Here is a 25,259-nt window from a genome sequence, read left to right on the forward strand (position 1 = left end):
TGTTTTCAAATTTTGAAAAAAAAAATTAACAAACCATAAAATTTTAAGGTTACTTTTGTAATAATTCAAATACCCATAACTCAATTTTTCCAAATGAAATCACAGTGTCAGCTTCCTTATCTTTTATCATTTTCGAGAACTGTTTAGCCCTTAATTAATTTTTCAGTAATGTATTTTTGCTATCTCTTTTGGGGTTTTGCAGGTTTGAGTGACTTAATTTTATTTTTTAAACGACAGCAAAGGCTACATACATATATCAAAGCAAGTTAAATAAAAGCTTATAAAATAGCTACGAATTCGATATCGTGCCTGTACTAAATCTCCCGTTATATGAATTTCGGATTTATTAACTTTATTTTGTTTGTTTTACGACATTAACAAAATAAAATGCTATAAATAATTGATTTAATTGTACGGTTAAATTAATTGTTTTGTTGTTCAACCTGGATAAGAAAATTACAGAGTTTTAGTAAAGGTTTTATATTGATTTTTGTGCACTTGAAAAATGATAACAAAAGTGACAAGCTTCATTTTTAGTATCGGTAATTTTATTGCAGTTACTCCTTTATATAGTAATGGAGAAATAACAGTTGTACGAAAATTTTACGGTTTATTTTTTGCCATTGTTTTAACAATATCAATACTTGTATCAACAATCAATAGAGACTTTTATAGAAATATTCCTACAGTTCCGGCTATAGAACGCACAGTTTTAGACATTAATATGGCAGTACTTAATTATTATGTTATATTTTCCGTAATTTTTTGGAAACGGACGCAGTGGCAAGACCTAGTCAAAATACTTCACGTTTTAATCGACAAAAATTGTTTTTCATTTGCCGTAGTTTTTCTCCTAGCACAAATCTTTGATGTTGCATTTTTAGTAACGGCCTTTAGTTTAAAATTAGATTTGATGGGATTTGAATATATAAAAAAATATAATTTTGTGTACGTGCAAGACTATATGATTTTTTTCTGCAACACATTCATCTGCTTTATTTTAAGCATTGTTTTACTAAAATACAAACAGATTTATTATTCGCTTCTTCATACATACCAAATTGAAACTATTGAAAGAGTTCAACATAGGTTAAGGTTTTTAAAATTCGTCAACGACAGTTTTAACAATATTTTTGGGTGGCCAATATTTTTAATCATCTCGTATACTACGCTTCATCTTCTTTGTCACTTTGATAACATATTTGTGACGAGTATAAGTCAGAAGTATGGATCTATACCGACCAAAAAAATTATTGCTGATTTTTCGATCTTGTTTTTGTGTTTTGTAAGTATATCATGAATGTTGACTTATTAATATTTTGTTGGGTTAGTTTGGAACCGCAAGTATGATTTTGATCTGTGATGCTGTTCGTATTGAAGCTGAAAAAATTTTGACTATTAGCTACAAGCTCACAGAATTTTATAATAAAGAAGTACATCTTACCAAAGTAATTTTGAAAAATTTCCCAACATTCTCAGCTGCAAGGTTTTTCAATGTTGACCGATCAACACTATTCAAAGTTTTAACCTCTGTGATTGGTTTTTTTATTGTCATAGTGCAGATTCGTCAAAACTAGCAATATGAACGAAGATGTTTGTAATGTGATTATACTGTCCACAAATAACCGAATAAAGTTTTCGTTGTCTAATTGTATTGATTACTTGATTAGCACAGAACAAAAGGGTTGCTTATATTACAAGAATGAAAATGAATAAAGAAAAAAGAAAAAAAAAAGAACTGTAATAATGCTAAAAAAAAGGATCATCTTCCTCCAAAGAAATGAAATAAATACAAACAAAACACGCGCAAATTCAAAAACACCAAATAAATACAAATTGGCCAAAAGTCAAGATCGTCGTCAAAAGGAAGAAACCTATGTTGTGTTTTTAATAATAGCGAACCTGATCGTTGTAATACGCATGTGTGGGTATTTGTAATGGGAGAGTACTAGACTAAAAACATAAAACAAAAGAGTAATTAAACAGACTATAAACAAAACATAGGTACAACGAAACTACCATCAAACCCCCAGCTAACAACAACCCTTCATTCTTCCCCTCTCTCCTTCTCGGTATTGGCTTGTTAAATTTATATAATAAAAAATAGAATTACTTAACATTAAAATATTCAAAATCAGTAAAGTCACATTCTAAATATTCTGCAGTAGAATAAAAGCTTTTTTGAGCTAAGTAATTTTTGACTGTATGAAGGAAATTATTAGGTGGTAGATGCTTGATGTGAAATGGTAGATGTTATAAAATTTAATACAGAAGTAATTGATACCATATCATGTCTTACTTTACTCAATCGTAGATTATTAAAACAAAGGTCTTCAGTTCTTGTGTTGTAGTTATGAAAGGAGTTTAAGATGGTGTACCGATCCTTATGTATAATTACATATTCTAAACATTTGAAGATAAACAATGAGGGTAAAATTAGTATCTTAAATTTTCGAAAAAAGATTTTACAATCTTCACGGTAGGGAATTCCTGCCATCACTCTTACAGCCCGACGTTGTAGCCTGAAAATCCTTGTTGTTAAACCAGTGTGTTCCCACAAAATAATGCAATACTCTATGTGACTCTGTATTAAGGCCAAATAAGCAGTTAAAGTTGTTTTTTGTGAGATACAATTCGTCAGATTTCGAAGTAAGTATACAGGGTGTTTCGTTTTTATTGTTAAAAATTTAAACAGGTGATAGAATATTCAATTTTAAGATAAAAGTTTCCTATAAACATGTATCGAAAAATGCTACGCGAGAGCTACACACCCTCAAAGGGGTGCTTCTTTTAATAGATTTTTTTCAATATTTTAGAAGCCATTGTAGATAAAATTACAAAAGTTGGTACAACTGATAACCTTTATACATCCAAACGAATTCAAAGATAAAATGTCGAAATTTTTACTCAGGAGCGTCCTAAACTGGGGGGGGTTTAGAGTAAAAAGTACCCTAATTATTTTGGCTGTTGGTTCTTGACACTTTCAGCCACAAAATTTTAAATTTCATTGTTTTTTACAAAAATAGGTCTCTTGCGTTTTTTCGATACAACTTACCGTTTTTGAGTAAAATCAGTTTACAATATGTGTTACAGACCATAAATAAGATAAAAATTACATTTTCTTATCGTTTAAGACGTCCGTGTTAGAAAATTTCGACAACTGATCTTTGAATTTGTTCAGGTGTTTAAAGGTTATCAGCTGTACCAACTTTTGTAATTTTATCTATTCTGCAATAGTGGGAAAACCCCATTAAAAACGCATCTCTTTCAGAGGGTGTAGCTCGCTTACGAACCATTTTTTGATACATGTTCAGGAAACTTTTGTCTTAAAATTTAATATTATATCACCTGTTTAAATTTGTAACAATAAATGCGGAACACCCTGAATGTTTTTGATATCGCCACGTTAATGTCCGATCTACAGTGGGTCCTAAGAATTTTGTATGTACAACATCCGATGGAAAGCAATCTAAATTTTTTGTGCTAAAAGTCATTTTAATTGTTTTGTTCGGCATTCAAGTGAAGTTTGTTAGATAAAAGCCATTTGTGTACTTGTTTATATTCTTTTGACATATCAATACCATGCAGTCAGTGTACTTCCTGATTTACCAAGAGTAGTGTCGTCTACTGTATTAATTTGTGGCACACAGTCTGGCAAATCGTTTATGTAAATCAAAAATAAGAGTGGTAATTTATTTTTAATAGTTTTTATTAGAAGTAATTACTAATTAGAAACATTATCTTTTACGAATATCTTATATAATAGATAATCCTATTCAACTTTAGATAAGAGGTTTAAAGAACATTTGAAAAACACTTTTATTTGATCTGTCGCAAGTGAGGCGGTGTCATTTGAAATTCCGAAATAGAGGTGGAAAAAGTTAGAGGGTTAGTGGGGGTGATTTTAAATTGTGTCAAAATTGTCTTTTTTTAAAAGCAAAATTAACCTGTTTCGTTTTTTTTGTAAATTCTTTCTAGTTCGTTTTTATTAATTTTGGTCAAAAGTTTTGAAAAGCTTGTTAAATAAGCTTTCATTTGATGCGTCACAAGTAGGCTAGTGCTATTTAAATTTATAAAGTTGAGGTGTGTGGGGTTAGGGGGTTACTGGGGGTGCTTTAAAAATTACGTCAAAAAATGTCTCTCTCGGAAACAAAATTGATCTGTTTCGGCGTTTTTGCCAAGTCTTTTTAGTTTCTGAGATATTCGGGGTGGCTCGTTTTCATTGGAACATTCTATATGTGACTCAGCCTGTATATGAATTTCCGTGTTGGACCAAGGGTCGAAAAATTTTCATTTCGTCATCCAAGTTGGGCCAGTTTATCTGCCCTTATACCAATAATAATAATACCTGCGTGTGGTTCAATCTCAATTTTGTAATTATAAATTATTAATTATTGAAAAGTACTACAGATTTTTAAAAAAATTGTCAATATTTATTGAAACTACTTGACTTAACTGCTCAATGGTTTTAAAAAAAATAAGAAACAAAAATTTTATAATAAAGTTATCAAAATAGAGATTTTTATTTATTTATTTTCAAATGACTTGGGAAAAGAAGTCTGTATAAGGTTTATTAATAACATGATGAAACAAGAACGCCGACCACATTATTATTCATTTTTGAGATATCGTAATTTTAGTTAACCCGTGTTTTAATAACTTTATTTTAAAATAATTATTTGTTTATTTAAATCCATTGAACAGTTAACTCAAGCATTACAATAATGGTCGACAAAATTAGTCAATTTTTAAAAAATCTGTAGTGCCACGTAAACATGTAATAACCATAACAACGCGAGTAAAATTAAATTATAGGAGTAATAATTATTACATTTATTTTTGCGCGATTACACTATTCGATTGTTTGTTTACTACGTTTGTTGCCAAGACAGTAAGTTGTACCTATTTACTCGTTGCTATCCCAAACTCGTCGGTAAGTATTTTGTTTATTATTGCTAAGTCGGTAAGCATTCAAAAACCTTGCCAAAGTATTTTGACGTTCTAGAACATTTGTTAGATATTTTATTAAAAAAAAACTAACAAAAATCAATCAATCACAAGCATCACCAGCGTTAAGAACTTACCGATCTCACAATAACACAATTCTCTTTAATCGGTAAAATGTCCTTACCGTTCTTGATGCTTAATAAATATACTATTGTTTCGTGCAGTGATTACGAAACTTCATATTTCTTTGCCAATGTTCTTATAGTCTAATAGCCCGCGGTCGCCAGACCTTCGTTATTTTATAAAAGCTGAAAATTTGTCAGCGCATACTTCCAACACAGGTAGGAACGATGGGCAAGTATGAAGTTTGGGTCATCGTGGCTTTGGGAGATAACAGGTAGCAAAGAAGTAAAAAAAATGTTAACTTAAAATTATCAAATAAAAAAGCCTATTTTTTTATATTTTGTTCGAAATAATATTAGAAATCATCTCATCCATTGCCAGACACTTAACTTCGTGGCAAACCCTAGTCAGACACCCTTAAACTTTAATAAATTGTAACTGTACTTACGGTATACTATAAAAGCTGAATTTTGTACATGTTACTTGGAAACTATTAGAAGATGTTTTCTCATTAGCCAGACAGTTTTGCCAGTTCTAAGTGTTAAGTTCTAAATTTTAAGTAAAATAAATATGATTCAGTTTTGACAAAGTATCATCATGGGAGGCCTATAGCTACCCTATATGTTTGTCTGGCCGGGGGTAAAACTGTCGAAACTGTCTGGTTACTGAGAGAAAACATCTTCTAATAGTTGTCCAAGTAACATGTATAAAATGCAGCTTTTAAAACAGTTACAATTTATTAAAGCTTAAGGGTGTCCGACAAGGGGTTGCCACTAAAATAAATGGCATGTTCCTTTGCAAGTGTTGCTGCACTCAACACAACAGGGCCGTATTTAACCAAAGTAAAAGGTTTTTCCTAAAATTCCCAGAAAATTACCTGCCCCATTTTAATAATAACTTGTCATTAACCACCTGGCGTTTTCAAATTTCTTAAAATATTTAGTTGACTTCAATAACAATTACATCAAATAACAACAAAATATTAAAGTAAAAAAAAATTAAGTAAGCTGCGACGTGCGTTCATTAGAAAACCTCATGCAAAAGGAGAATGTATTTTTTAGATCCAGTGATTAGATTACAGAATTTGGAAACCAACTCGTTTCAGACAAGAAAAAAGTAAATAATCCGACCCTGGTAAAAACTGACTTGTTTCCTTCGTTTCTTGGCCTGGGTGGGTTCCACAGATTCATGATATGTTTACCCTCTGGTTTACTCTTAACAATACCGCATTTAACTTAAAAGTAATAAAATTTTTAGTAGGTCTTAGCAAAATGATATTACTGTATGCGCTGACAAATTTTCAGTTTTTATAAAATGACGAAGGTCTGGCGACCACAGGCTCTTGCTCTATTAGGTAGTCTTCAATTTTATGATGCGAAATGATTTATTGGGGATAGTTGCGGTCGGACGGACGATAGCTCGTTTTATGGACACAACAATTTCAAATCGACTGACTGTACCTGGTACGAATTTTAAATAAAAACACTTTGTTTTGTGTTTGTCTGGTTTGCTTAAGTAGGTATAAACAAATACAAAAAAACAAGTTTAACAACCAAGGTTGTATAAAATGTACATATAGGTAAGTGGGTTTAGTCAATGGTTTAGTGATCGACCCACAACAGTTTGAACACGCCGAATGACTGCAACGTCACATTCGCGTGTAACAATAAAAGTATTCTCACCTTAGCTGTAGTTTCTTAATAACCTAAAAGTGTACAGAAAATTTACAAAATGATAATCAGCGTTAATATTGACGTGGATTCGGCTTTATTTTATGGATTAATAGTTGCTGTTATTTTTCTTATATTATATGTATGTTTCGATTTGAATTATTTTTTAACAAATATATTTTTGATAACGTGGTGTAAAATACGACGCAAACGTGTGAAAATTAATGAAACAACAGAATATTATGGTAAGTAACGGTAATTAGCAATTCAAGTATTTATATTTGAATCTTTGATTTAATTTTAACACTTTAATCGTGTTTGCTTTGCATGCGAATTTTCAAACATTACATCATGTCATCCTACTCATCTCTTACGAAGGGCTATTTGATAGACTTTTTATACATATGTATTTATATCTGAGCACAAAATAATCAGTTTTCAACAGTAATATCACACGAGAGTGACAATAAAATGAAAATTATTTGGAAGGACTTTTCAAAAACGTGTTGCCAGGTAATTAACGTGAGAGCCAATGGCAACACGTTTGTTAAGTGTACAGGGAGTTCGCGGATTGCGAGCAAATATTTTAACTACTAATAAAATTCGTCAAGAAAACAATTTTTCTATTTCCAACTTTTGCCGAAAGCACGTCAACTAACTTGCTTTACATTCATTCATAAGAAAAAACTTTGGAACGTAAATAGCATAAAGACAAAAAAATTATCGCTACATTAAGGTAGATCAGTGGCAGTGTTAGTGCTACAAAAAATGCCCTAAATGTGGTCCTTCGTTGGCAATGCACATTTGTACCCTTCGGGGTAGGAAAGCTTGCGTTCGCACACATAGCCCTTCGAGGGCATTAATTTGAGCTGCGTACACTAATTGTTTCATGTGATCCCACAAAAAATCACACGGATTTAAATCTGGTGATCACGGTGGCCATACAATTGAAGCTTGACGACCAGTCCATCTTTCGAAAAAATGGTTGTTTAACTAATTGATGACGCCTCAAGCGTAATGGCGTAATTTTGTAAATATTACTCGCCAAGGACACGTCCTCCACCAGATTAGCCTACACATTTTCCAAAAAATCAAGATAAAAGGCACTAGTTAAACGTTGAGGTAAAATGTGGGGTCCAATTAAAATTATTTTCAATGATGCGCAAATATTTAGTGAAAATCGCTCTTGGAAGTGATGTCTGTATGTACAGGGTGCTGCATTTTGGATGTCTGAATAGGGAATCTCCGAAACTAAGATGTTTAGCCAAAAACGACTGATACATTTTGGAGCTCATTTTTTGAGAAAATAATATTGGTGAAAACCGCATCTTGCTATCGTCTTTTGTTTTGGACTTACAGACAAAAGTTGACATTTTGGCGAAATCTAAAGAAATTCATATCTTCGTTATTATAGAAGATACGGATTTGAAATAAAGACATTTTACAGGCACATTTTTACGAGGAATTTAATAATGTAGTTAACAATTTTTTTCAATTAGTAGTTTAGCCGTAATAAGATAAACTTGTATTTTTTTAAATGGAAATCATAGGCGGCTATGGCAATTTTGACAAACCTATTTTTTTCTGATCTAAAAAATATATATTTGTTACATAATATTTTTTTATAACTATACTTAAAAACTGAAATACATATTTTGTTTGATAATAGTTGGCCATGGAAAAACTCTTTCACTTCAAATGTGTAAATAATAATCAATAAGAGTTTTGTGAACTGTAAAATAGATGAAAAAATAGATAAATTATAAAAATTTAAAAAATACGATACGATAGAAGTATTGAACAAATATGCGAGCGCCTCAGAACAAATTATTACATATTTTTAAGAAATCCAAAAATTGGAAAAACAAAGGTGTCAGCAGTCAACACAATTAGAAAAAACATTTTTTTTGATGATCTAATGGAGGTATGATAACGTTCCACATAGACGGAATTTGGGTATTTGAATAGCCATATGCTCATTTTTGGGTCATATAAAATTTATTTTATTGAAGAATTAATGCGGCTTTTTTTACAACACTCTATGTATCACTAGAAATTACAATGGTAATGTTAGCTTGTTTAAAAACAACAAAGTGTTATTAGTCGCCAATAAGTTGATTTACGATTTATTTTGCATTTTTTTCGTTACTTACTACTTAGAAAACTCTTTTATTAGTGACACTGGTTGAATAAATATAGTTTAAATCCTTTTAGTTGAAGATGCAACATTTTTTCATGGCCAACTGCGAACAAAAATCAAAGATAATTTTTTGCTAAAAATGTGTTGTAATAATTTGTTACAAATATATATTTTTTAGATAAGAAAAAAACAAGCTTTCTAAAAATGACATAGCCATCTATGATTCCCATTTAAAAAAATACAAGTTTATTTTATTACGGCTAAACCAATAACTGGAAAAAAATATTAGCCACATTATTAAATTCCTCGTAAAAAAGTGCTTGTATAATGTCTTTATTTCAAATCCGTATCTTCTATAATAACGAAGATATGAATTTTTTAGATTTCGCCAAAATGTCAACTTTTGTCTGTAAGTCCAAAACAAAAGACGATAGCAAGATGCGGTTTTCACCAATATTATTTTCTCAAAAAATGAGCTCCAGAATGTATCAGTCGTTTTTGGCTAAACATCTTAGTTTCGGAGATTCCCTATTCGGACATCCAAAATGCAGCACCCTGTACATGTCGGCCCAATTACAACTGACTAAACTGTCGCGTGTAAACAAAAAAACTGATATTTTTTTTTGTGCCTTTCTTCTACACAAGAACTTTCACGATCAACATTCAATCCAAATTATTTTCATTGATATTTTGACTTCTACCTAACAATGACAGGCACACTGAACGGTTCGTGTTAATCCTGGAGGGGAAATGCAAAAAAAAAAATTAACACGGAATTTGTTTGATCTTCAAATTGATTTTTCATATCGTATTCTTTTAGTGGTTAAAATATCTGCTTGCAATCCGGGAACACTCTGTATGTATTATGTAACTAGTGTTGTGTTTTTTTAATTAAACGGATGTTTTTATACAATGACACATAACCTTTAAAGAACTAGTTTATTAAGTTTTATTTATTTTAATCCGAAATCTGATGATTGACTTTTTTTGATATGCATCCAATGACATCAATGACGTACTAAAAATAATGAATACTCGTTAATTAATTGCGGAATGTTTGTTTTTAATACGATTCGCAGTACACTAAAGTTTTTAGATACAAAAACTCATTTTAGATCAACGCTAACTAGCATGAGTGGAAATCATTTAAGTATGTATGTACATATTAATATTTCATTAATATTTTGCAGTGAGATAAATTTTGTAATGTTTAAATTTTTCTAATTTTTTTTTAAACAGAATTGATATTTCTGCAAATTAGTCATAATATAGAATATTCAAAAAGATTCTAAATCGTAAATTTACTATTAAATTTATTGCTCTTATTGCCGTTTAGAAGCAAGCTGTTTACAAAGTTAAGTGAAATCAATTTGTTAAAAAAGTTTATGTATTTTATTTCTTTTTCTGTACCTATTGAATTATATGGCAATTATTAAATTTTTTTGTGAAAAATCGAACCTATAATTTATTGTAGTGAATTATGTGTTCATAATTCACTGTATCCAGCCAAAAACATCATCTTCGTCATCTTCTGTCATAATCGCTCATATCGAGTTTTCAAGATAATTTGTAATCGAGTCATCTTAGCATTTGCATCTGAGAACGAGTTGAAAAAGTCCATTAGTGACCTTTAAATGATGAAATAAAATAGTATATTATAATACTAGTTTATAAGCAAGCCTTTAAAACACGCACGACGGGTTTGTTTTAACGTCGTAACTCTTTACTTACTTTACTCCGCTGACGCGTCGTGCTCTTAAACCCGTCGTGCGTGTTTTAAAGGCGCTTATAATGAGTGTTATACGCTATTTTTATTATACCTGCCCATTTACGATCTTTTATGACCATTGAAAAAATGTGAATTTACACAATAAAATTATCAAAGGTTGTTTGTGAATCGTTTTCGCAGAGACGGTTACTAGTTTAAAGCACATTTTTTCACGTTGCAATTGGTCCAGACATTTCACTATTTCTTGTTACCTAAACAACTTTAAAATTTCAGCGTGCTATAAAGGCCAAATTACGCACGCTGCAGCGTGTTTTAATTTAGGATTATGATGCAGGTATAATAAATAAAAATATACAGGGTGTTCCGTTTTTATTGTTACAAATTTAATCAGGTGATAGGATATTCAATTCTAAGACAAAAGTTTCCTATAAACATGTATCGAAAAATGCTTGGTAAGGGAGCTACACCCCCTGGAAGGGGGCTAATATGTTTTTGCTAATATTTCAGAAACCATGTAAGATAAAATTACAAAATTTGGTACAGATGCTAACCTTTATACACCTAAACGAATTCAAACATCAAATGTCGAAATTTTTTGTCAGGGGCGTACGAAACTGGGAGAGTTTAAGGTAAAAAATACCCTATTTATTTTGGCTTTAGTTTCTTTAGTTATGCATTGACCAAAATGGTGGTCACTTTGAACAACTCCTTTAGATTTAGGCAAATTCATTTAATTATTGTTACTGTAATGTAATGTTAATTATTTGAGGTTGATTAAAAAATGTGAATTTCTTGCTTTTATTATTCTGTAAATTCTGATTTATTTGAATGTTGTATTGGTGTGTAACATAAATTTTAAATTAATTTTATTCAAAAACAATAAGTCGTATCGACACAAGAGACTTTTCTGTGATAAACTATCGAACTTAAGATTTTGTTGCTGAAAGTACCGAGAAACTAAAGCCAAAATAAATAAGGTATTTTTTTACCTTAAACTCCCCCAGTTTCGTACACCCCTGATTAAAAATTTCGACCTTTGATACTTGGATTTGTTTAGGTGTATAAAGGTTACCATCTGTACCAAATTTTGTAATTTTATCTTAAATGGTTTCTGAAATAATGTTTTTGCTAACATATTAGCCCCCGTCCAGGGGGTGTAGCTCCCTTACCAAGCATTTTTCGATACATGTTTATTGGAAACTTTTGTCTTAGAATTGAATATCCTATCACCTGTTTAAATTTGTAACAATAAAAACGGAACAGCCTGTATATAGCACATTGATAGATACTAATCTAGTCCATCGCCTAAAATTATTTTCAACTATACAGCATGTCCCAAAAATAAGTTTAGAGCAAACTTATGTTTTTTTTTTTAAATCAAACACCGTATGTTTCTTTGCATTTTGGATTTAGCCTTTTAAAACAATGTTTTTACGCTAAACTTTTATTAGTCGATTTCGCTTAGTCTTAGAAATAAGTCGTTTTTTTGACGAATACATGCACTTTTTAAAAATGTATTACACAAAAACTAAGACATCTAGAAAGACATTTTTTCTTATTTCTGCAAAGAAGAAAGTACAGAATTTAAAGATGTAGTAATTTATTAGTGTTTTGCATTTGTAAAGATTAACAAATTAAGAAGTTTGTTAAAAGTTAAATAACTTAAAAAATTTAAATGAAGCACTCTATTTTTTTATTTTTGCATCTAATAGATTGATAAATTGTCTATCTAAAAAAATAAACTTTTAATGTCTAGAATTGATAAATGAAAAGATATTTAACATTCAATATTAGTTGTAGCAACAATTTCTAGATGTCTTAGGTTTTGTGTAATAAATTTTTAAAAAGTGCATGTTTTCGTCAAAAAAAATGTCTTATTTATAAAACTAAACAAAAAGTTTAACAAAAAACATTGTCCTAAAAATCTGTATCCAAAAATGCTAAGAAACATAATATGGTGTTTCGTTTAAAAAAAAACACAAGTTTGTATCGTAACTTACTTTTGGGACATGCTGTATGGTTGAAAATAATTTTAAGCGATGGACTAGACTAGTGTCTATCAATGTTCTATATTGTTTTTTTTTAATATAACCAATTAGAGGTCACTAATGGACTTTTTTATCTCGCTGGGACACCCTGTATGTCTGTTTTTGAACTAACTGCACGTGAAACCTCAAATAAAATGACAAGTTGAAAGGTAAAACGGCAAAGTGAGTTGAAATAAGACCGTTCTTTTATGAAGGTAAATTATAAATTTAGTTATTATAATCATCACCCTTTTGATCATGCCATTTTGAAAACCTTTTCACTTGTCATTTTAATGTTTTCGGTTCTGAGGATAACTCGATTACAAATTGTCTTGATCGCTCGATAATAGTATAGACCTAATTCTAATTACTTATATTTTATTAGGTGTATGCACAACAAATGACTTGGATATCTACTTTCAACATATGAATAATGCCCGTTACATACGAGAATTAGATTTTGCTAGATTTCATTTTTACCAAAGAACTGGTATCTATGAAATTTTATTAAAGTCTGATGGTCTAGTGTTGCAAACAGCATGTCACGTTAGATATCGAAGAACAATTCCGTTCCTTACTCCATATAAAATAACTACGAGAGTAAGTTTTGTTTCTTTTTGTTTTTACTTTAAAATAAGAGTATTTTTGTTGCAGGTTATTTACTGGGATGAAAAACATATTTATTTAGAACACCAGTTTGTTACTTTAAGTGATGGTTTTCTAACGACAGTAATTTTATGTAAACAAACAATTCTAGGTGTAAATGTAATTGAAATGATGAATATATTATTAGATCAAAAGAACGACGAAAATTATAAGCCTGATCCACCTCCAGAATTCGAAGACTGGATACATTTAAATAAAAAATCTAGTGCACGATTAAGAAATGGAAATCGATGTACAAATTTTTGAGATGTGGATTAGGTATTGTATTGTTAGGTTTTTGTTAAGCATGGGGTACTGTACTCAAGTTTTTTATTGTATAAATTAAATCTACATTAAAATTTAAAATACCCGTATTGTTTCTCTTTTTTCAAATTTATTTCAAAATAGTAAAATAAATTAGCAATCTTGCAAAACTTTCGCACTTGTCTTTTCCGGTGCATTTCGTTACACCTTAACAACATCCAATTGCACCCGGTGCATTCTAAATTTTTCTATGCTTGGAAATAATTTAAAAAGTGCTGTCAACTAATTGTAAATATAAAAATACATGACATAAATAGTGTTTTTTTTATGTTTTTATAGGTTTCTGTTTATTAAACATCTGTTTACGTTTATAAAAGTTGGCTGGGTAAAGTAATATTACCTTACCGAAATGTCAATTGTCAACATTTGTCAAAGAATTGAAAAGTAATAAATGTACTTAAACAATGTATGTATGTACTTAACGTTATTTATTTAAACAGAAAGAAAACTGTAAACAATACCTTTTAGTTTAGTATAACAATGAAAATTCCGGGAAAAATTCACTTCAACTGCTTTTCATTATTGCCATCTAAATAAAAAAATAATTGTTGCAATCAGTGTCATAACAGATGTCTTAAAAGTCCTCGCTGGTAAACTCTTTGGGATTTCAACTAACATCTGTTATGACATCCTAGATATGTTAATAGATATAACAGTGCAATTAATAATTTCGATGTTCACATGTATTAGCTAAATTTTGAAGCTAATTACACTAATGCAAGGTTAAATATGTAAAATTAAAATCAATATACAAGGTGTTTATAAATGTCTGGGCATCAAGTTGACTTTGGAAGTTATGTTAACCCATTCGTGCCCATCGTATGATTTACCATACGAGAAACATTTTCGGCTTTGCAGCCTTTTTTCTGCAACTAGGTGATTTGAGCAAGGCAAAAGAAAATGCCAAAAAAGTACCAAAACGAAAAAGGAAATTTAAAGAAGTGGATGAAAACAGTAAGAAACCTAGAAAAACCAAAGACTGATAAACTCCTAACTAAGACTGATAAAAAGGACACTAAGACAGTTATACAAAAACAAGCAAATATCGATAGTGACCAAAAAAAAAGTAAAAATCGTTTAGTGTCTACTAGTGCAACTACACGAGCAATAAATACAGGGTCATATGTGATAATTAAATATAACAAAGAATTGTATCCGGCCAAAGTACTTAACATACAAAATGAGGAATATTACTGTTGTGCTGTGACTAGAAGTGGCAGAGATAATTGGAAATGCCCAGAGAAAGATGATGTTCTTTGGTATCGAATTCATGATATAATCCTGATAATACAAGAGCCTCAAGTGATTAATATGCGAGGAGTGTATACAATACCAGAAATGAAAGAATTGAAAGAACAACTAAAGTTCATAGTTTAAATTTTTTTATAATGTTGTTAATGATGTTTCAATAATATATATTTTTTGTTATTTCAACGTTAATTTAGTTTTTTATTAATAAAGTTCGTTGTTTTTCTTTGCTTTAATTTTATTTATTTGAATGGCCACAACTAGTGCATTGTGTGCCAACAATTGGTGCAAAAGTGGTCACAACTGGTGTTTTTCAAGAGTTTTTGCGAATCACATACAATTTATTACTACTATTTTGATAAAATTGAATAGTTAAAAATGTACAGTTTACCTTACATGGTGTAACATGAGTAGAATGTTTGTAGTTGAATAGATATTTATTATTAAAGAATCTAAATCACTAAAGGTGGCCACAACTGGTGCTTCTACCCTACCCAAATAAAATTAATAATAAAAGTCCCATTAATATCTGTCTAACCGCCTGATTACAATGTGAGGAATTCCGCAGTTTTAATTTTTTCTTGAGTTGTTTAAGAAACTTTGTCTAACATTGGTTCCGCCACTGTTTTTCGGCATGTTAATTTAAGTGATGGCCTCGCTCGGCAAACAAAATCTTTAAATAATTAATTTTCTGAAATTAAAAAGGGAGCATTAATTGAATCCATAAATGGATCTTGCCAACAAACTACGCTACGATATGTAGAAACAAAAAACAGCGATCAGCCAATCACAACAGCCGAGCTTTGTACATACATAAAGACACGGGCACGTTTGAGTTTACAGTTACTAAAATAACGTTTCTTGTGATGGGTTTTTGACTTTGTTTCCGAACTTAAGTTTGGTTTTGTCGAGCGGAAGCCACCATACAGAACAAATAAGATCAATCAGTCTCAGGAAAAGAATGTACATTCATACACAACTAGAGTAATTTTTATAACCTTATATTTGGAATAAAATAGATAGATTAATATAAAGTAATTGAGTAAACAATAAAACATTAATATGGGTTACAAAATTTGTTGAGTTTCTCTGAATAATTCTTGATTCAGACTATTATCAAAAGTCAAAATCCGAAACTGAAGCTAATTTCTAATGACAAAATAGGCATCTGTAAAAACACTTCTATATTTTGCTTATTTATAAACACGACGACACGCGTGGCGGCGGTTACAAGTGTTAAAGTCTGCCGAAAGATATACCGTGTTTACAACCTTTTATAGGTTTGATTTTTTAATAAGTCTATCTATGACCATTCCAACATAAAACTTGATGGTCCATAAAAATGAAATGAAAGAAGGCGGATTAAAAAGCAAAAATCTCTAAGTACACGTTTTTATTTTAAATTGAAATAAGAGATCCTAATTAAACATAAAAAAAATAGAAACTAACTCACAAAAGTAACAAAAAATAAAATAAATCTTTAATACTTTTTATTGTTACAAATTTAAACAGGAGATGAATATTCATTTTTAAAACAAAAATTTTCTATGAACATATATCGAAAAATGCTACGCTAGGTTTTTTTTCAATATTTCCGAAATCATTTTAGAAAAAAAAATTAAAATTTGCTACAGATGATAACTTTTATACAACTAAACAAGTACAAAAATAAAATGTTCAAATTTTTAGTTGAGGGCTTCCTAAACTAGATGGGATGAGGGTAAAAATTTACTCTAACTATTTTGCCTGTGGTTTCTTGCCACTTTCAGCAACAAAATTTCAGTTTTTCATAAAAAAGGTCTTTTGTGTTTTTCCGATACAATTTACGGATTTTTAGTAAAAATCGGTTTAAAAATTTATGTTACAGACCATAAATAGCATAAAAATTAAATTTGTTTTACCGTTTAGGACGCCCCTGATTAAAAATTTTATTTGGCATTTGTTTAGGTGTACATATAAAGGTAGCAAATTTTGTAATTTTATCTATTCTGAAATATTGGGAAAAACCATTTAAAAAACGTATTTTTTTTAGGGGGTGTAGCTTTTCGAAACACATTTGTCTTAAAATTAAATATTCTATCAACTATTTAAATTTGTACCTAACAATAAAAATGAAACACTGTATAATTAACACATGAAAAATTAATTAACAAAAATTTAAAATTAACTCACTAAAATAATAAAAAAACTAAATTTTTAACACTTATAACACTATATAACAAAGTGCTCAACATTTCGGGGGGGGTTTGAACCCCCTAATCCCCCCCTTGGGTACGGCCCTGATGCTGTAGAAGCTGTTTTGTAAATGAAAAGCAGAAAAAATCTTGATACAAAAATCTTAGTATTTTATTCATTGACATTAACTGTAACAAAACGATGAAAGTGTCCCTGCAAATTTTGAAGTTCTTCGACCGTTCCAAACTCCACAACCCTTCCTTCCTCCATCACCAAAATCTTATCGGAATCCAAAACAGTATTCACCCTGTGTGCAATCGTCAAAACTGTTGCCTCACTAAATTTTTTCTTAATAGTGCTTTGAATAAATTCATCAGTCTCATAATCAACATTAGCAGTAGCTTCGTCAATTGCTATAATTTTGGCTTTTTTCAAAATAGCACGAGTCAAACATAACAATTGTTTTTGTCCAACACTAAAATTTGAACCTCCTTCATTTATCGGAACCTCCAAACTTTTAACAACTTTTTTCATGCAACCATCTTCCAAAGCTGTCCATATTTCAATATCGCTAAATTCATTAAAAGGGTCTAAATTCTGTCGTAAACTTCCTTGAAATAAGACGGGATCTTGAGGGATAACCGAAATTTTCGAACGTAGTACTTGAAGAGGAATTAACTTGGTGTTGATATCATCGATCAGAATTGAGCCGTCAAAATGAAATAAACGGAAAAGTGCCGCAATTAAAGATGATTTTCCAGCACCAGTTCTACCAACTATGCCAACTTTCTCCCCTCCTTTTATTTGAATGTCAATTTTATTGAGCACAAAATTTTTATCTGGTGAGTAATGCATAGAAACCAAATCAAAAACGATATTTCCTTTTGCAGGCCAGTTTTGTGATACTTCTAAAACCCCTTCATCAACTTCTTCTGTTATTTCAAATTTCGACACACGTTCAACTGAAATTAGACTTGCATCTAGTTCACCCAAAAGCCTAATCAAATATTGTAAAATAGCGATTAATAAATTTGCATGTGTTATGATTATCCCAGCATTTCCTAAATAAATATCTAAGAAAATAGTAGTAGTTTAGTAATTCGGTACACATTTAAGAGATACAAACCTTCGGTAAATGTAAAGTAGAAGCAAAGAACAAATGCTATGTAAATAAATGATAATATTTCTGTCCAAAAAGCAAAAGCAAAATATGTTGCTTTAAACAGATAAAACGTAGACGCTTGATCATTTTGATAGTTGCAAAATTCTACTTCTAACATTTTCTGACAGTTGGAGGTTTTAATTACTGTTATTCCTTGTACTGTTGCGACAACATGGCTGTAGATCGGATTTCTTTCTAGAAAATTTCAAATAAAAAATGTTACATTTATTATAAAAAGAATTACTAATGGCTTCCAGACGTCTTAAAATCCTTACAGTCGATCGAAATGGCTCACTACACAATTTTAAAATTAACACAAGTGCAGCTGTAGGCAAAATCATCCAATAATTTACAATAATAATGAAAACAATTGATCCAGAGACTAATAAAAATTGTGTTAAAGTCATATAAAGTGATAATGGTATAAATTCGTCAATTCCACCAATATCTTTAGAAAATAAATTAAAAATAGTACCTGAAGAAAAAGAATTGAAGAAAGACATTGAGCCTTTGACAATTTGTTTAAATAATGCATCATGAAAAGTTCTTGAAGCTCTAAGACAATATTTAACGAAACTGATGGAAGTAACAGTAGTTACAAAAATATGAAAAAACACAAGTGCACTGTAGACATAAAAGTAGTTTAAAGACTGTATATAATTTTCAGTTAAATTGATCCAAAGTGCCAGAAAATAATCATTAATAATGCTCAAACTTTGTGTCAAAATCAACAAAAATGATAGTAAGAATGTCCATGTGAATGTCCCTCCAGCTTGTAGATAATTTTTCAAAACACCACTTCGATTTGTGATATTTTCTTCTGATTCCGATTTTTCAAAATTATGTTGTAGAAAACTGTCGTCAATTTTTGCCACATTAAGTTCTGCTATTGGCATATCCAACTGTGTTGTTTTTTCAATAGGCACTATTTTCCCGTTAGCTACAAAATATGCTTTATCCACAGTTTTGACAAACTGTAACTGGTGGGTCACTATCACTACACATTTCCCCTTCAAAAATTTCAAGATACATTGCTCAAAAATTTGTCTTCCTACATAACCATCAACAGCCGATAAGGGATCATCTAGAAGATAAATATCGGCATTTCTATAAACAGCTCTCGCTAAACTAATGCGAGCTTTCTGTCCTCCACTCAACATCACTCCTTTTTCACCAACCAATGTGTTGTCACCGTGGGAAAAAAGGGCTAAATCTTGCTCCATTCTACAAACTTTGATAACTCTACGATAACGGTCTTCGTCAAATTCTTCACAAAATAAAATATTCTGTTTTACTGAAGATGAAAAAATCCAAGGTTCTTGTGGAGCGTAAGAAACACTTCCGATCAAATCAACACATCCTTTATAGATTTCAGTCTCTCTTAACAATGTTTGAAGAAATGTTGATTTTCCAGCACCGGCAGGACCTATGAGGGCCACTAATTGGTTAGAAAGTGCTTCAAAATTAACATCTTCTAAAACAGTGGTCGAATTCCATTTAACTGTTAACTCTTGAACGTGAACACCTAGAGGTTTGTTTATGTTGGTTGAATTATTTTCAGATTTAGCAAAATCATGCAAAAGAAATGTCTCAATTCTGTCAATGGAAATTACGATTTCAGCAAGTTGTGTAACACCCAAAAGAAGGAATTGTCCTGTTGATAGTCTCAAGATTTCATAAATTGCAATCAGAGCAAAAATATATGATGGTGTTAGAGGAACCTCCTTAACTAATACTAATGCCAGAATACATAAATAAACGGAAAGTTTCCCTAAATATAATCTAATACTGTTGTTAGTGCAACGAAAATGATTTGCTTTGCTTATCTCCTCCAACTCAGATCTAAATAAAAAAAAAAAAATTACTAAAATAAAATCCATTGCAAAAAATAGTATCTTAACTCCCGAGCCTCAAGTATGAACTTTTCAAACAGTTTTTCCCAAGTGTACATTTTAATAGCCTGAATTCCGTTAAGAAAACTATTCATCCAACGAATTCTATGGTCAGTTTTCTTTGCCACATTCATTCTTATGCTAGAGATGTTTTTGTAGACATAATCTAAAATAAAAATGTATTTTATTAAGTAACAAAAAAATTGAATTAAAAAATTACTTTGACAAATCAACAATATTAATAAAACTCCGATTCCAGTCAAAGCAAAATAATCAAATGTCAAATACAAGTACAAAACAGAAGCTATTAGTTTGATGGGAGTTAACCAAGTGTATGGTGTTAGCATAATGTTATCAAACCTTTCAATGTCATTTGATAACAAGTTAACGATGTTTCCTAAAGAATTTTTTTCCAGAGTATTTTTTTTCATTGTTAATATTTTTCGATAAATTAAAGTACTACAAGCAATTCGAAGTTTGAGGCCCAAAGAAGAAATCGTTAAACAAAATAAATGAAAAGACATAGGCCGAATAAATGAGACTCCCAATACTCCCAATAGATAAAAAAGAACTTTTTTTGTTTGTTTGGCAGCAAGGTCATCAAGAAGTAGCTTTATCAACGTCGGTTGAACTAAGCTGTAAAATATTTTTATATGTGGATCATAAAAAAAATCATTCTTATACGTAAAACATAAATCGGCCGGTAAAAAGAGGAGATTGCTAATCAAAAACTCATGTCCAAATGTTCTGATGAGTGCACGTTTTAATGAAGGTTTTTTTTGTAAACATTCCTTCCTCCAATTGTATTCAAGACGATCTCCAAGTTGTTCCGAGTCATGTTCTTCAAGATTCATGTACGATTCATGTTGACCAGCTTGTTTCCATGTTTTAATAATTAGCGGTAATTGCCAGCTAGAAATAAAATTTATCATAAATCCGATCTTATAAAAATACTTTTTCAAGTGCCTGAAAAATATATGACAAATCCAATTGTATTTCTTTCTTGGATTTGTTTCTTTGTTTGCTAAATATGTTTTGCGCTCCATTTTGTCACTTACTTCTTTTATTACAACAACATTATTGTTTGTTTTCAAGAATCTTTACTTAAAAATAAACGATAAATTATTAAAATTTTATTCACATTTAAAGTACTTTATGATAACAGGTACTTACTGATATCAGTGATATGAATATTCTTTATGTTTTATTTGTACAGGGTGTTCGCGGGTTACGAACTAAAAGAATTCGTTATGAAAAGTCAATTTGAAGACCAAACAAATTCCGTGTCCAAAAATTTTTTTGCACTCATCATTATCGCTGTCAAAACCAGCACACGACAAATGTGCCCATTTTTTGCACCTCACACAAGAGCACTAGCCCTCACTTGATTGAGAATATAGTTCCTTACAATAAAAACAAGGCGTGTTTTCATCTTCTGAACTTTCCTCGTTTTGGTTTTCCACTTGTTTTGAATTTGTTTTTTCCCTTATTTTTTTACTTGTTTTTTTACCTTACTTAATTCCTTTCTTTTAATCATCTCTAGTTTCAATTTTTTTGCCTTTTCAATCTTCACCATGGCTACTTCTAATTCAACTTAATAAAGAGATGATGTTAAGACTGTATTTTTGCCTCTTTTTCTTGTAGACCTTTTCTGGCCTGATTGAACTTTAGGCAAAGGAATCACATCTTTTGGAGAGATACATGTGAATGAAGAAAGAGGTTTTTCTGTACTTCTTGCGGGACTGTTAGTCATCCAAGAACAACCAGGTTCGTAACCAGAAGTGTGAGGCAGAATCCCATTCCGCCCCACCCCGTTCTGCCCCAGTATATACTATTTTGCTAAAAATGAATATGCAAATTATTCTAGTCAATAATGTCATAATATTGTTAGACACGATTTTTTTTTAAACGATTTATTTCTCAAATTAAATACAACAAATATCAGGAGCACCAAATGCACCGTGTCGCCGTATATTTGATAGTGTTCCAGTGATGCGCTTGTCCCTAGATTGTAGCTTCTAAATTCCCTAGAATTCCCTAAACTACTTACAACAAAAAATCAATAAATAATATAACAATAAGTTAAAATAAATTTTACTAAAAAAATAAAAAAAAATACAAGTCAATTAAAACAAATTCAAATAAACGTGTATATTTAGATACCTACACCTACTTAATTTTTATTTATACTTATAAATATGGGATTTCATTAATTTTAAATATTCGTCTAAAACATTAAATGAACTGCAATAATTAGTAAACTTGGCAACGCGAAAAACGCAAACGGCTTTTAGTGCACTTCCTATCTTGTTCATTTTTTTGTCTTTACAAATGTAACTACAGAAAATACATTTTTGGTTTCCGCGTTACTTTGTGCTAAACTCATATACAAATGCGCTAACTTGGCGAAATTAAATATTCATATTAAAAATTTTTGTAATTTTTGAAACTGTGCCAGCAATGTCAAAAAATTGAGATTTTCACTGAAAATGTAAAAAGTCCCTAGATTATTAAGAAAAATTGCCGATTAGATTTGAGTCGTAACATTATATTATAAACGTTGTAAATAGTACATTACAAGCGAGGTGGTAAATATGGCATTACCCCGAGTGCTTATGTATACAATCGAGAGGCGACAGCCTCGAGATCGGATAAAGCACAAGGGGTAATGCCATTACCACCGAGGTTTGTATGCTATTTTATTTACAATCATATTATTTTCAGTCAAAAATTTGAGTAAAATAAAATTCTAACAAAGTTAAGGTCCAAACGTGGTAGGCCATCCAAATGACGTTTGATTTTTGACATTTCAGAAATGTCAAAGAAAATATTGAAATCGTCGTCTGCGTTGATTGACAGTAATAAAAGTCTGGGCAATGCCAAAAAATGGCCGTTGGGGGAGCGACGAGTCTGCAGTCTAATGGAATCTGTATATTTTGGTTTGAAACCTTGATAAATTTTTGTATACAAAAATTTACTTTTGTGTTTCATGGGTTGTATAATAATTTTTTGTTGATTGTAATTTTTTCTAAGAACTAGACCAAAAACATCAAAAATTAAAACATTTTATACGCAAATATAATTTTATTTATTTAAAAAGTAAAGATTTACATTTGCGTTAAATAGTTATTTTTATTCTTTACAAATTTACAAGAACATTAACATATTACAATAACTCTTTATTATTTCTTCAAAACTTTGAATAAAAAACACTAGGATTAATTATATTTTCTACTATTTTTCTATTTGGACCTTGGTTTTCAGCTCTGTTTGTTCTAACATTTTAAAAAGTGCAACATTTGATTTATGATTGTCACTTACCAATTTCAAGATTTTGAAGCCACATTCATGTACTTACCTGTTTTATTACATTTATGCTCATATTAAAAAACTGTTCAGTCGAAAGTGTTTTATGAAAAAAGTATCCAACGGGAATAGTGTATTTGGTAGACAATCCATGAATAACGAAGCACAACAGTTTATTGGCTAAAATGGGCTTTTTTCCTATTATATCGTTCTCATTATTTGCAGTGCCGTAAAATGTATTTTCTGTTCGATTATACTCCATTTTTTCTTTAATGGCCATGTCATCTATAATAAGAGAATATATTTTCTCAACGTCTTTTAAATTATTGCCTTCAGCTGTTATTCTGTTTTTAATTAAATTAGTCAAGCCTGGATCCCCTTGAGAATTTCCCATATATCTGTCTAAAGTTCTTCTGGATGGAGCTTTTAAAAAATGACTTGCAAATTCATAACCTTTTGAAGAAATGTACCTCCAGGCAGTACAATGACGTACTGTAACTTCAGACCATCTTGGGTTTTTTAGGGAATAATTATAAATTTGATCAAGTAAAAACACAGCCCTTGGTTCTAAGTCCTTTGCATCTGACTCAATTTTCACTACACAATGTTAACCTTTATTGTAATTGTCAATTTTTTCCTGCATTCTCTTTAGTTTTTCAAGTTTGAAATCTTACATTTACTTCCTGTAACTTTTTTCTAAATTTTGAATTTTATCTAGTAAGACAAATTTTTTGCCGAACTTATTGCATCTGAAACATTTTTTAAATCAAAATCATGAGTATCACCTACTTTTAAATCGCTTTGTTGATCAAAATCAAATCGAAATGGATTTGAAATCGTATAATTTTTGTCAAATGACTCTGGATATTGGAGACACGGTGCAGGCGTTTCTAACGGCTTACGTTCTGAATTAATGGAAGTGCTAGAAATTACCTGAAAACGAGTAATTCTTTTATAATTCAAGAGCAAGGATGGAACTGCATTTGGTAACAATTTTTAGTTTTTATAATAGCTCGTTATTTCAAAGTGTTTTCCACAAATCACGGAATTTGGGGGTATATTGCCGATGGTACCAAGTATTCTTTTAAGCCATTCGTTTTTTTGATTTCTACTTTTTGGAAATTGATGTAAAATAACACCCTCTTTCTCCGCTTGCCCACAGTTTGGAACACAGCAAGTTCGGATACTTGGCATTTTAAAAATTATAATGTAACGTCTGAAAGATATTGATACTGCGCTTCTTAAGCTGAAAAAATGTATTAGTTGTGTGACAGATCAATATTTTATTAAACGTGTCAACAATTGTGACATTTAATTTCCTGCAAATTTTCAAATTTCACAAATTACAGTTTCCTTTGGAGGGTAACGAGCGCGTCATCTACCGGAATTTACGATTTTGACAAGTTCACGATTTTGTCCTATCATGGCCAACTTCATCTGTCTTCCGCTGCGCTCCATACGGCCGTAACATACTGCCGATTTTATATGGATACGATGAATTCTACTAACCTAAAAAAATCGTCCGGTAACTAGCGTCATCTACTTGACAACTTTAAAACTACAGACATTTCAAATTTGACAAATTTTTTCTCAAATTTTCAAAAAAATTCAAATATGGGCAGAAAGTGTTTTATTTGTGGAGGAAAAGATACTCTATTTGAAATTCCAAGCGATACAGCAGCTCGTGCTCAATGGATCAAAAATATTCAGGAATTTTGTGGTAATTTTAACAGCAAAAATTAAAAAAACCTTTCCCTAAGTTCCTACTACAATACTCTTTATAATGCTTTCAAATATATCGTATGTACATACATATTCCAGTTTCTGTCTTCTATAAATCCCCAGAATTTATGTGAAGGTTGAAATTACGA

General features: G+C 30.6%; 3 protein-coding genes across 8 annotated transcripts; 2 read left to right on the forward strand and 1 right to left on the reverse strand.

The window, feature by feature from the left end:
* The first annotated feature begins 267 nt into the window (after window positions 1-267).
* LOC123010261 (gustatory receptor 68a-like) lies at window positions 268-2,862 on the forward strand. The gene is made up of 2 exons (XM_044407000.1): window positions 268-1,285; window positions 1,332-2,862. Exons 1-2 carry the CDS (start codon window positions 506-508, stop codon window positions 1,575-1,577), a joined length of 1,026 nt encoding a protein of 341 aa, XP_044262935.1. The 5' UTR covers window positions 268-505; the 3' UTR covers window positions 1,578-2,862.
* Window positions 2,863-6,675: 3,813 nt separating this feature from the next.
* Window positions 6,676-13,651, forward strand: LOC123010260 (protein THEM6-like). Its single transcript, XM_044406998.1, has 3 exons — window positions 6,676-6,985; window positions 13,022-13,236; window positions 13,291-13,651. The coding sequence occupies exons 1-3, from the start codon at window positions 6,802-6,804 to the stop codon at window positions 13,546-13,548; spliced, it is 657 nt and encodes a 218-aa protein (XP_044262933.1). The 5' UTR covers window positions 6,676-6,801; the 3' UTR covers window positions 13,549-13,651.
* A 3,470-nt stretch (window positions 13,652-17,121) lies between these two features.
* On the reverse strand, window positions 17,122-21,128 carry LOC123010259 (probable multidrug resistance-associated protein lethal(2)03659). Of its 6 annotated transcripts, XM_044406993.1 has the most exons (6): window positions 20,767-21,128; window positions 20,303-20,718; window positions 20,092-20,248; window positions 18,435-20,032; window positions 18,155-18,385; window positions 17,122-18,101 (listed from the first exon to the last, which is right to left on the reverse strand). In XM_044406993.1, the coding sequence occupies exons 1-6, from the start codon at window positions 21,126-21,128 to the stop codon at window positions 17,200-17,202; spliced, it is 3,666 nt and encodes a 1,221-aa protein (XP_044262928.1). In that variant the 3' UTR covers window positions 17,122-17,199. The 6 variants fall into 6 exon arrangements, with proteins under 6 accessions (XP_044262928.1, XP_044262927.1, XP_044262929.1 ...); XM_044406992.1 differs by having other exon boundaries at window positions 20,303-21,128; XM_044406995.1 differs by lacking the exon at window positions 17,122-18,101 and having other exon boundaries at window positions 18,193-18,381; window positions 20,303-21,128.
* Between the last annotated feature and the right edge of the window lie 4,131 nt (window positions 21,129-25,259).

Source organism: Tribolium madens, unplaced genomic scaffold (genome assembly GCF_015345945.1).
Source record: "Tribolium madens isolate multiple individuals breed KSU strain unplaced genomic scaffold, Tmad_KSU_1.1 Scaffold_7;HRSCAF=85;Tcas5.2_LG10, whole genome shotgun sequence".
In the NCBI taxonomy this organism is placed as follows: domain Eukaryota; kingdom Metazoa; phylum Arthropoda; class Insecta; order Coleoptera; family Tenebrionidae; genus Tribolium; species Tribolium madens.

Coding starts and splice junctions, on each gene's coding strand:
- LOC123010261 (XM_044407000.1), top strand. CDS start 506: ATGATAACAAAAGTGACAAGCTTCATTTTTAGTATCGGTAATTTTATT. Junction 1,286..1,331: donor CGATCTTGTTTTTGTGTTTT/GTAAGTATATCA, acceptor TTGTTGGGTTAG/TTTGGAACCGCAAGTATGAT.
- LOC123010260 (XM_044406998.1), top strand. CDS start 6,802: ATGATAATCAGCGTTAATATTGACGTGGATTCGGCTTTATTTTATGGA. Junction 6,986..13,021: donor TGAAACAACAGAATATTATG/GTAAGTAACGGT, acceptor ATATTTTATTAG/GTGTATGCACAACAAATGAC. Junction 13,237..13,290: donor CATATAAAATAACTACGAGA/GTAAGTTTTGTT, acceptor TTTTTGTTGCAG/GTTATTTACTGGGATGAAAA.
- LOC123010259 (XM_044406992.1), bottom strand. CDS start 21,128: ATGGAGCGCAAAACATATTTAGCAAACAAAGAAACAAATCCAAGAAAG. Junction 20,033..20,091: donor TTCATACTTGAGGCTCGGGA/GTTAAGATACTA, acceptor TTTTTTATTTAG/ATCTGAGTTGGAGGAGATAA. Junction 18,386..18,434: donor AAGACGTCTGGAAGCCATTA/GTAATTCTTTTT, acceptor GAAATTTTCTAG/AAAGAAATCCGATCTACAGC.